Source organism: Lagopus leucura, unplaced genomic scaffold (genome assembly GCF_019238085.1).
Source record: "Lagopus leucura isolate 7727_CA_CO unplaced genomic scaffold, USGS_WTPT01 Super-Scaffold_100002, whole genome shotgun sequence".
NCBI classification, from domain to species: domain Eukaryota; kingdom Metazoa; phylum Chordata; class Aves; order Galliformes; family Phasianidae; genus Lagopus; species Lagopus leucura.
The window spans coordinates 20,488,319-20,500,911 of record NW_024962263.1 but is presented as its reverse complement, the minus strand read 5'-3'; the positions used below and the strand labels follow the sequence as shown (position 1 = coordinate 20,500,911).

At 37.5% G+C, this 12,593-nt stretch overlaps 1 protein-coding gene across 3 annotated transcripts in view; it reads left to right on the top strand.

Annotated features, from left to right (window-relative positions):
- Positions 1–12,593, top strand: part of TRIO (trio Rho guanine nucleotide exchange factor) — a 224,410-nt gene that overhangs the window by 84,380 nt on the left and 127,437 nt on the right. For all 3 annotated transcript variants that reach the window (XR_006178638.1, XM_042870088.1, XM_042870089.1), the window contains exons 8-9: positions 910–1,041; positions 4,553–4,783. Coding sequence is in view for 2 of the 3 variants with exons in the window: in XM_042870088.1 (XP_042726022.1) it covers positions 910–1,041; positions 4,553–4,783 (363 nt within the window). In the remaining variant the exon portion in view is untranslated. The remainder of the gene's footprint in view (positions 1–909; positions 1,042–4,552; positions 4,784–12,593) is intronic.

The window sequence follows — 12,593 nt, the reverse complement described above, 5'->3', positions numbered from 1 at the left end:
CAAGATAACTTAAGCTTCAGAGATAAATTGTCTACAGAAGAGTTTCTGTTGCAGTATCCTCAATTCCCCCTGAAAAACTTGACATGAACTGCTATGCTGACATAGCTGTGTGCTCAAGTGCGGTGTTAGTCCTAAGAGACCCCTGCTTGAGTTGTAAATCCTTTACATGCTTGCTACTGTAGTAGCTTGACAAATGAATGTAATGCTTATGTGCGGAGAACTTAGTACTGTGGGGATGAAGGTGTGAATTTCTTGTGTTCTACCATTGCTTTGCCTCCTTGAAAGTCACTTTCCAACAAGACGGCTAGGAAGTGTTTTAGTGATCAATTCACCATTAATTCTATGTATGTGAGTGTGCATGCAAAGTTATCTGTTTTTCTACAAAGATTTAAAATAGGTGAGATGATGGCTTAATTGATGTACTGTGAATATCTGTCTACACAGGAAGCTGGCAGGAAAGAACTGAGGGTCTAGACTTGAAAGTTTTACCTCTTTATGTAGACAAGATTTTTGTTGCCTTTCATGCACATGAAATAGTAGATGTGTAGTGAAATAAACTTTTTTTTAGCTGCAAATTTGAGAAAAGGAGCAAGAGTAAACTTGAACTGTCAGCATTGCCAGCAGTTTAATTGGTCAGGAAGGCTGCCAGAATCTAATTAAGCCTGCCTGTCTGTGAAGGGCTGAAAGAGTTCCGTGTAGCTAAAAGCATGTGTAGTTAGAGTTGAATATTTTTTTGTACTCTAATATGTTCATTTTGGCCAGTTCAGAAAAAAAACACATTTAACAGTTTTCACTGTTAAAACCTTTCAGTGGCTGTCACAAAAATGCTCATCCTTTTATGTATTTCCAAAATATATTTACCTGTTGAAGAAACTCCAAATTAAATAGAATGCCTTTTCTCTGTTGCAGTACATGAGCAATGTGGATTCATGGTGTAAAGCCTGTGGTGAGGTGGAGCTTCCCTCAGAACTACAAGATTTAGAAGATGCTATCCATCATCATCAGGGGATATACGAGCATATTACCTTGGCTTACTCTGAGGTATATATCTTGTTTGTTTTCTCCAGTTGCTGACTAGGTGATACAATGTGATTTTAAGATTAGCTTGTAAACTGCCATCACTTCTTGCACAGTGTTTTAGTTGAAAACTCAAACGACATTTTTTTTCCTTTAGTTTAGTGTACTGGATGTTGCTACTGTTATTCATATTGAAACTTGAGTTTTAAGTCTTCTTAGTCTTCTCAAAGAAATTTAAAGATGAGTGCATATGTGGTACAAACAATCCATGTAGGATATTAAAGATGTATAGTTTACATTCGCATATTACTACATTTTATAGCAGTATGATGCTCTTGTTAAAATACTGAGAAACTAGCTGGGTGTTCTTTAAGAAAGCATTCTGCTGGTATGGATTGCTTAAAGTATATTTCGAAAAATCAGTCTCTGAAGCTGTCTAAGAAAAAAGAGATCCTTAACTTAAGGATGTCATTTGACAATCCAGAAGTTGTATATTTAGTTCTACCAGCTTCGAGGGCACTTATATGAACCAGCAAGCCTGTGTATTCAGCATTTGTAGGATTAGCACATCCTGTGCTGCTGCTCTAATCTTGGATTCACAGCACAATAAAATGTTTGACAATGTTTCTTGATATTCCTAATATTTATAAACACAGTATAAGATAAAATGCTTATTCTGAAAGTGGCTTTAAAAGTTGTCACTTAGGTATCCAACCTTCAAATTTTGAATTCCCTCATGTATTTCAGTTAGCTGAACTGAAAAATTGCATGGATATTAACTGATCACAGTTTTGGGGTTTTTTTGGGTGGAGGGTCTTTTTTAAAATTTTTTTTTTTCCAAGATTGTTAGCATCACAGAATTAAACTATTTTGGCCTTAAATAGTATTAATGTTACTCTGAATTAAATATAGCATGAGACTTTACATGAAAATATATGTTTGATTAAATAATGGTATAAAATGATCCATGAACACAGGACAGTTCAGACTACAGCTTTCATATTTAAAAAGTACTGATGTGGCAATGAAACAACGTTTATGATTTATACATTACATAAAAAACTAAACTGCTTTCCCATGAACCAATTCTGTGGTGGGCAACTGAATTGTAAGTATGGTCACATTTCATTTACAGTACAGGAATGTAAGGTTAGCGCTGATGATTAGTCTGTATAGATAGTATATCAAAACTGGAATTTTTGGACACTTGCCATCTTAGGGCATGCATGAACTTTGTTACTGTTAGTCAGAGGTCCAGAGTTCATGAGCTGTTGTGAAAATCTCATGCTGATATGTCTATTCCTCATATCATCTTCGCTGATAAAACTTGCGATCTTATTTATATGTCTTAACTCATTCTTAAGACCATGTTTTGTGGGAAGATTTGTTTTCTTCACAGTAAACTTTCTTCGTTGAGAGGATCCCTTTTTTTAAACAATAGAGAGGTACAGTGCGTTTGTAGTAGATGAATGTGAAAGAGGCTACCTAGGGTGTATGCTCCATGAGAATGCATGCAGGAATAAAGGTTAGGGTTGTCTGGAATAATAATTGCACAGCTCAGAAGTTGAAACGCTGGAGTTCCTTGTGGGTTTTTTTTGCTGTTGCTTTTGTTTTTTTTTTGGGTTTTTTTTTTTTTTCTCCTCTTTTCTTTGGTGTACTTTTTAACAGGGACATGAATGAACTGGAGTCTGCCATTAACTGTAAATAACTGCTGAGAATTACCATGGTTAATACTGTTTGCTTCCTGGTGATGCATAATCAAAATAATTAGATGGGAAGATTATAGGTTTGCTCTCACAAACACCTTGAAAATTTATTTAGGGTTTCGCAGTTTTGGCTTAGACACTTTTCTTCTGATTTTCCCCATCTAGTAAAGGAATAGCTTACTCTTTAGTGCACTTCTGCACTTCTTTTGTGCAGAAATAGTAATCATACTGTGTAATCAGTGAATATACAGGTGTTATAATTAAGAAATATAAAAGAAAGTTAGGCTAAACAGGTTATCATGCTAAAGAGGAAAGGATGGAAAGCTTACCCTTGTCCTGGGCTTGCTGGTAAGACTCCAAGAGTAGCAATCTCTGAAAGCGATCCTTCCCTAGTGGTAGTCAGCTCTTAAATGGGATCTAGGAGAGGTGGAGCCTTGCCTTCACCTGTGCTCCCAGGGCTGGCTCATTGCTTGCCTGAGGTGGTCAATCAGAGGTTCAGGCTGTTATTCAGCAGTTCCCATGCTCTTATATATATGTACAAGTCATGTTCCTCTTCTGGACATAATATTTTATTTTCCCTTAATTAAACACACATTCCCTTTCAAAGGCTGATGGAGTTATTTTTCTATGTGAAGATATTATAGAAGTCTTACTTATTATTATGTGTAGGACTTAATTTCTGTTGCAGCATGGAGCTCCTTTCATATTATTATAAATGAACAGTGATAAGAGTAGAGCACTGGCAATTACCACATTTTGTCATTCATTATAAATTACAATGTCTTGACAACATGATTTCGTTGCAGAGTAGTAGGCTTTTTAAATAAATACATTTAAGACTAGACTTGGACATAAGTTTACTGAAAATAAATACTGTGTATTACTGAAAAGGAACTTATATATGCTTCTGATTATAGATGACTGGTGTGCTACCAGTTCTTTACTGGTGGTTGTGATACCAAATTGTGATCGCTCTCTATGCTTCATGCTAAAAGTGATAGAATATCTAACATTAATGATAAGTGCTTTCAAAAGCCTTGGCAAAAGTTAAATATCTGTGACTGGATATGGTAGGGCTCTGGCTTTTTAATTAGCATGCAAAATAAATATTTTTGCTGTGGTTTGAGTCAGAGAAGAGAATTATAAATGACTTCTCTTTCTTATCAGCATTGAACACATTTTGGAAAATAATGTATTTGTGCTTCTTGGAAGGGTTTAAGGCAAATCAGGTGTAAGTTTGTCACAACACTGGTTTGTCTTTGGCTTGCCAGTACCAGTAATAATATAAAAGTTGTAAATCAGGTCTGATCAAAGCATGTCCTGTGTTCACATCTGTTGTTCTAAATGCACTTCTTAGATTAATATTAACCTGTAATAAGTAACCTCCTTGTTCCCCTTCAAAGCAAACGAAGAGAGAAATGAAAACACTGTTCTGGTCCAGTTCTGGACCATTGTATAGTTTTAGAGGCTTAACTGACGACAGAGAAGTGGAACTTAGAAGAGCTTCTGAGTTAGATTTTAGTTTAAAAAAAAAAGCTGTTAAGGAAAAGCATACTTAGAGAAAGGCTGATATTTAGAAAAGTACTGCTTCTTTAAATTGTCTTAGGTACAGTAAGGATATAAAAAAGTAGTTGTGTGGGTTTTTTTTGGTTGTTGGCTTTTTTTTTTTAATAACAGCTGCACATGATCGTGCCTCGGATAATAAAAATCTTCAAGTTCTGCTCCCCAAGTTCTTAAAGAAATCTAAAATAGGAAGCAGAGGGATTGAAAAAGCAGACTGAACAAGATATTGGCAAGACAAATAATTCTTTGTTCTTTCTGGTGGCCAGGTGAGCCAAGATGGAAAGTCACTGCTTGACAAACTTCAGAGACCTTTGACTCCTGGAAGTTCCGATTCCCTCACTGCTTCTGCCAACTACTCAAAAGCAGTTCATCACGTTCTGGATGTCATCCATGAAGTACTCCACCACCAGCGCCAACTGGAAAATATTTGGCAGCATCGAAAGGTTCGCTTGCACCAGCGGCTTCAGCTGTGTGTTTTTCAACAGGATGTTCAACAGGTAGGTCTTATTGCATGTTGTCTGAATGCCTTTCTGTTATATTGGATTTTGTTTTGATGCTGGTTTCAGTGCCAGCTGGGTTTTGATTTCTGGACCCCATGTTCTCTCATTCAACAATTGAATAGTGCCATGGTATCAGCTGATCAAGGGAGGTGATCAAGTCCCTCTGCTCTCTGCTGGTGAGACCTCACCTGAAGTCCAGATGTGGAGTCCAGTACAGGGGAGATGCAGACCTGTTGGAGCACATCCAAAGAAGGGCCAAAGAAAGGATCCAGGCGATGAAACAGCTTCCCTATGAGGGCAGGCTGAGAGAGCTGGGGCAGTTCAGCCTGAAGGAGAGAAGGCTCTGGGGAGACCTGATAGCAACTAGAAGGGGATTTAATCAGGAAGAAGGGGACGGACTCTTTACCACGATCTGTTGTGATAGAACAAGGGGAAATGCTTTCATACTAAAAGAGTATGATTTACATTGAATATAAAGAATACTTTTTTTACAGTAAGGGTAGTGAAGCACTGGAACAGACCACCTAGTGGGGTGCCTCATCCCTGGAGACTATCAGGGTCAGGCTGAACAGAGCTCTGAGCAGCCTGATCTAGCTGTAAATGTTCCTGTTCATTGCAGGGGAATTGGACTAGATGGCTTTTAAAGGTCCCTTCCAACTCATACAATTCTGTGGTTCTGTGATTGATTGATTTCAAGTTCAGTACGTTAGGAGAAATGTCATGAGTAGAAACTGTATTTAAAAGTTAGTTTTTAGTTAACTTTACGGTTTTTTTTTTTATTGTCTTCTCTTGTTACTTGAATTCAAGTAGGATGACAGGTTTTTATTCTAGACAGAAGCTGTTCTCAGCTTGTGCTAGAAGCTGATATTCACTGATACTCACATTCTAGTTAAAATTCTGGACTTTGTATCAGGAAAGAGAGTAGTAGTATTAACATGCAAAAAATGAACAGCGTTATCCTTTTACAAAGTTGTAGTTTCGTATCCTCATTGATACTTGTGTTGTTTTGTGCATATTATACTAAAGGAGTAGAAAAAAAATACAGTTAAGATTCCTTTCTGACAACGTCACCATCCTAGTTTCATCTGAAACAGGGTTACTAACACAAGGATGTTTGATTGTTGCTGAATGATGGGTGTGTGTCTGGGACTGGGCTGGGACTAGCTGCTGCCTTTGTGGTGCAGCAGCAGTTAGCGAGGCGGAGCCAGGACACACACCTGAATTGGGCCAAGTGCTATTCCATGCCACGTGACACTATGCGGAAGGCTGTACCCCACACTGTGGGGAGTCCAGCCGGGGTGGCTGCTTCTCAGGGGTTGTGGGCAATGGAGGTGAGAGCTTGCGGTGCTGGCAGGCATGGGCTGGTTGTATTGGTGCTGTGTGTCAGCGGGTAGGTGGAGAGTGATTGTGTTGTGGCTATACATATATCGTTATCGTCACACTTTTCCTTCTGTTTTCCGTCTTAGTAAACTGTTTATCTCAGCCCATGAGTTCTATTTTGTTTCCTGTTCTCTCTCTCATCGCACTTTTGGAGGGAGTGAGCAAATGGCTGCGTGGTTCTTAAGGTAGCCGCTGGGTTAAACCTCAAGGATCACTACTGAATGAGTAGTTGTCAGCTGCCATATTTTTATTATGATGATGACATTCATAGAAACTTAAGTACAGACATCAGGATCTCTTTTGGATTTCATTTCAGCTTAAAAATGTAAAGCTGTACAAAACTTCTTTGTAAATGGAAATTTAATAAATGTATAATGCTTACTTTAGTCTGCAGCTGATAGAGATACTAGTAATTTATTTTATATATCTATTCCATAAAAAGTAAGAAAGACCAGTACTTTCTGATGATGTTCTTTAGTTTCAGTGTACAGATTTTTACAGCTCAGGAATTTCTGAATGTGGATTTTAGATAACCAGTCACACATTCTGTTAAAATAGTGTTCTTTCTTCCACATTTGTTGCACTTCAAGTCAAATTTCATGTACATACTTCTTGTAAGAAGATGTTAGACGTGGAGAGTTGGGAGTGAAGTAACCTGGTTTTCACTGTTTGAAATAATTGACAAAGAAATTTAAGTCTGGGAGGGGCAAGGGTGAGCAATCTTGTTTGCACAGAGTTCTGTGCAAGATGCTTATCTTTTCCTGTAAGTTAAAGTAAAAAGTTTATAAAATGCCTAAAAGCTAAGTGTAAAATTAGTTTAAAAAAAAAAAAAGAAGAAAAAAAAAAGGGAAAAAGAAGGCAAATATTCAAGAGGCAAACTGTTTTCCAACTGTCAAGCTGTGACAAAGGATGTGGAAATGTGTGAAAAATGTCAGCTGATTAAAAAAAGAAAGAAAAAGAAAAAAAGAAAAAGCCAGATGAATGTTCATTTGTTCATATTCAATGAATAATCAGGAAGGGCAGAGAGAATGGCACCAAGAACGGTATTATACCACCATGTAAATCCTAGCAGCTCCCCGACAAGTTTATAACATTAGTAGTAACTGGTCACGAGGGTCTTGTGTTTGGTACTTGTATGAATAGTCAGTGAGGGGCACTTGTCGAAACTGACAAGGCAGAATCCACAGGTGAATCTCCTATACATAGTCTTTATAAGAAATTTTCAACAATTAAAATGATGGTTTGTTTCTCATATGATTAAGTAGGTCCTCTCAGCTGATGCCTAGTCCCAAAAGTGAGGATTGTGTCCTGAAACTTGTTCCTCTAGTCTGAATTCAGTCTAGGGAGGACCTACTTAGGCAAGCTAGGCCAAATGATCTCCTGAGGTTTGCCAGATGCATAATTTATGTCTCAGGCCTATAGGTCAGGCTGCAGGCAGTTTATTTCCTGGGGGAAGGCAATCACTAAATGCTACAGTGAGTCTTACTGTGCTGATTCTACTCTTTGATTAGTTATCTTGGAAGTCATAAAATGTTCTCATTTTCTTTTGCTTCCCAATTCATGACTCTGAGTGGAGTTAGCTCTGAAACTGCTTGTTTCTTTTTGCAGTGACATCTCTCAAGTCATTTTAGAATCACGACCTGCTTCTTCAGCAGGGAGCTGAATGTTCCTTTTCTGTCTGAGACCAGTGAGCTGTGAGAGACTGGATTGTCCTTTGTTTTATTTGTGTAATGGCCACTAGCCACCAGCTTTGGAGGCTTCTGAAGAGTTGCATGTGATAGTTTAACTTTTTTTGTTAATGTTACTTTAAATTAGCTTTAGATACTGATGAATTTCAGACACTGCCTTTTAGTTGATCACAATGTGAATTGTGGTAAATGTTCCCTTTTGAAATGCAGCTTCTCATTTCATGCTGTAAGACAATGATAATTCAACATCCATGCCAGATAAATTCATCAAACAGTGGCAGAAGCCTTAAAGGAAATGGCAAGCATGTAATGGTTTTTCCTTACTTTGGTAATTTGTAACTCACTCAGCTTTGAAAATCCTAGGGGGAAAAAAAATAAAGTGATCTTGTACAACAAAGGTTCTTTTTTTCTTGCAATAGAAAAAGAAAACAAACCTAAACCAGATAATCTAATTTATCTGAGAAATGTTAGCTTTTATGCTCAATGTTCACTGGCACTATTCAGTGCGTGAAATTACTTGGTTCTGAGGTTCTGCTAATATTGATATCCAAGACAGTTCTGGTATGGTTTGTATAGAGCTTCAAAGGAACTTTCTCAAATATCTTGATTTTTCATTTGCACTATTTCAAGCTTGTTAGCTTTTTTTCAAACCTTAATAAATTCATTTAAGATTGTCTAGCAATTAGTGTGAAAATCCTTTTTCATTATTGCCAGTGAACTGTAACTTTCTTCCATGTTAGAATGAACTAAGTGTAGCTCTCTTCAGCTGTCCATAGCTGAAAAGCATGTAGTGACAAGCAAACAAGTTATATTTTAAGTGAGTTTATCACTGCCCTTCAACATGAGGTTGTGCTTTCTTCCTCTTCCTATTCCTGGCTTAATTATTATTAATGAAATAAGTCAGTTTATGAAAATGTTAATTGAGTCAGAGCTGATTGGAGGAGGGAATTGGCTGTTAACACATTGTTACTCCACCTCTCTATCTTCAAAAACTGTTGCTGCTTTTTTGTAGTTGTTTTTTTTTTTTTCTGCTCAGTATTGGATGGAGTTTTTAGTGAAGCTTTCAAAATCAGCAAAAATGTTGTGGTTCTAGTTAACTACTACGTACACCAAGAATTGTCTCATAGTTTACTGGAGCAAACAGTATTGAAAGTAGACCTTGAAATTATAAAAATAGTAGGTAAAAATTTAAAACTAGTAGGTAAGATATAAATTACATCAGATCTGAAAGTGGGAATGGGAAAACCTGTGAAGTCTTAAATTAAAGAGAGTTCTGAATTTCATCCTAGGTAGCAGATTCATGCCAGGAAGTCTAGTTTCTAGTTAATGTATATTAACTTCAAAAAATGAGATATTTTCTTCATACAGAAAATTTTAAAAATATCAGATCACCAACTCCATTCAGTAGTTCCAAATAACAGTTAAGTCAGAGCATGCTAATAAAAATATGATGTTATGCTTAAGAATTGACATAAGCTTACCAAGAGCAAAATGCATATTAGCTTTCCACCTAAGAAGAGGAAAGGAACTGGCTTTTACAATTCTGATAGGAAAAATAATAAAGCAGTCCTGTTATAAAATACGAAATTTTATACTACTAAGCCACAGAAAGTCAAAATTGAACATTACAGTTTTGGTAGAACGACATTGCTGATGCTCATACAATAAAAGCTTTAAAGCCTGAACAACTACATCAGTAGTTTGCAGATTAGAAATTAGTAGAACATCCTTGTAGAAGTTGATATAAAACATCTGTTTATTAGGTGCCCACTAACCTTGGATGGCTTCTTTATTTGTTCTGTCTAAGCTTGCTGCTTCTTTCTTGATTTGCGTACCTCAAGGACTCCGAGTTTTCGTTGCAACAGTCACTGTTTTAGTTTTGACTAATGAAGGGTGGATCAAGAATGCTTTCTAGTTGCTCAGCATCAAAATACTACTTGTTTCACTGCCCGATTCTACTGTGCTGTTTTGAGGCAGTGCCAGTGTGAAATGCTTCTCTTGGAGAGAGAGTATTTCTACGTTTAGCTGCTTGAAGATTAGAAATTCAAAGATTTCCATCCTTCTGAGCTTATTGTCTGGAAAGTAACACCAAGTAAATCAGAAAAATGTAAGTGTTCATAGTAGCTAAAGGGAGTGGGGGGAATGGACTGGATAATAACGTAGGAGAAAAATGGTGAAAAGGAGCATGTTGAATCTGCCAAATATCAGCTGTCTATTGCTTATTTATATGAACAGCATACACAAAACATATTTTGCAGCCATGAATGATGATACTGTGAAGATGAAGCCATCTTTCCGTAGTAATTATGTCTACAATATATTCTGTATCAGTGTTTTAAGGATAAGCATTTTTTTAGATCCTATATTGGGCATAAGAATGGTTCTGCTGAGACCGCAGTTACAGCTTAATTGCATCTTATTAAAGCAACTTGCTGTAGTGGAGAAAAATATTATTCACACTTTTGATGAAATGAGTTTCTGAAATTACTATGCGTTACTGCACTATAAGAGTGAATTCCATGTGCTTTCAGTGTTAGTATTAGACACGTCCTTAGTGATTTGGTATAATGTGTGTGATAACTCTTCAATAACTCTTCCAGGAGGAGGGGGGGAAATGCATTAAGATACAGTGGCTAATATCAATGTAAATTAGTCATGCCGTCCTTTGGTTGAAGTAATACGTATAAGTTCTTACTGATGTGCAAGTGAAAATTCTAACTTCGACTCTGCTTTTATGGCTGTGAAATTTTCAAATGAAGGGTTACCTCAGTTTTGTTAAGTATTGGGGTAAGAAAGCTAAGCTGTAATACGTGTTTTGGCTTACAGACAGCAGTGCTTCTCGAGTTGACTGTTTCAAGTCATGTTCTGTGTACTGGATTTCTATGACAACTTCTTGAGAAGTTACTGAGCATTATATGGCACAAAATTCCTTCTTACTGTACTGCTTTTAGCCTCTTATTCTGTTTTCTGGGGCAGATTTTGCTGTTGATTTTGTTAGCTTACAGTTGCCAGCAGTCTCCACAGTCTTCAGCTCTTTTTATAGTGAGAAAAATACAGTGGTCTACTGAAACTAGTTAAAAGCACTGATAGTACAAAATTTGCATGTAACTGAATTCAGATTTATCTCCTCGTTCTGCCTTCTCCCATCAATTGTTGCCCTTGAAAGAAGCAAATGAAGATGTATATTGACCTAAAAAGTAATAACTATGCATTTGGCAATACTGAACAGGAAGAACAAGCGTGTACATACCATAGGGATTTAGTGAAGTGCTGGTGATTGGAAGTGACAACATTGTGCAGCATTATGCAATTGTGTATTGTTTAGAAGATGTCATATGGAAGTGGATTTGCAAACCAAAAAAGATTCTAACAGTCAAGATAAATGAGAAAATCACACTGCATTATTTCATTTTGTGCACTATGGGAGGCCTGGATATCTTGTATGGGAATAGTGTATGGGATTAGGGTCTCTTCCAACTCAGGATGTTCTATGATTATGTATCTATCAAATACAGCCAGGATGCTGCGGGAATGATTAAGTCTGATTATATGGAGGCAAGAAAAATCATCATTGCATTAGGTGTCAAATGCTTTCAGTACAGGACAAGTACAGTGGGAGGAAGAAAGGAGAGAGGAACCCCACCCAATTTCTTGTATTAGAGTCAAAGACACCAGCAGATATGGAGAGGGATAAGGTATGGGTTTCTAGCCAGGTCTGTTTCAAAATGAAGCAAAATATTGCATTTTTAAATTTCTTTTGCTTCCCATTGGGCTGATTGGAAACTCCTGAGTTCAGCAAGAAGTGCAGAGTCCTGTACCTGGGGAGGAGCGAGCCCTGACACCAGTGTGTGCTGGAGCTGCCCAGCTTGGAAGCATGTTATGTGAGAAAAGGACTTGAGTGTCCAGGTGGACACCAAGTTGACCATGAATCGACAATGGCATTGCCACAAAGATAACTAATGGTATCCAGAACTGCTTTAGGCAAAGTATTGCACAGGTGGAGGGAGATGATCCTCTCAGCACTGAGGTCTCACCATGAGTGCTGATCCAGATCTGTGCTCTCTACTACGAGAGAGACATGGACATAATGAAGACAGTACAACAGAGGGCCATGGAAATAGGGAAGGAACTGAAGCATCTCTCCTATGAAGGGAGGATGGAAGATCTGGTACTATAAGGCATATAGAAGATCAGATCTGGGGAGGATCTGATCTTTATGTACCAATACCTGAAGGAAGAGCGGAAAGAATATGGAACCAAACTCTTCAGTGATGCCTAGTGGCACAAGAGGAAATGGGCACAAACTGGAACACAGGAGGTATTCAAAAGCTGCCTATACATGGTCCTTGGCAAGTAGTTCTGGGTGTCCCTGCTTGAGCATGATTGGAGCAGATGGCCTTCAGAGGTCTTTGCCAACCTCAACTATTCTGAGATTCTACGATATAGTAAAAAGAATGCTGGAGATAAATGTTAAGCAAAGCATTCTACACCTCTTCATAAATACTGTGTAAAAAATGATAAGCTGACTTAGGAAAAAAAATCATGTGGAGTTGTTTTTAATTTGGAATAACATTCTTGAATCCTGGAGTATTGAACAAAAAATTAAATACCATATGCATGCTAGCTAATGAAGGAATTAAAACACTGCTAAGATGTATTAGTTTGGAGAGAGACCAGATGGTTTTGTTTGTTCACTCATCAGAAAATTGGTATATGTGCAGTAATTCTTTGTGTTAACT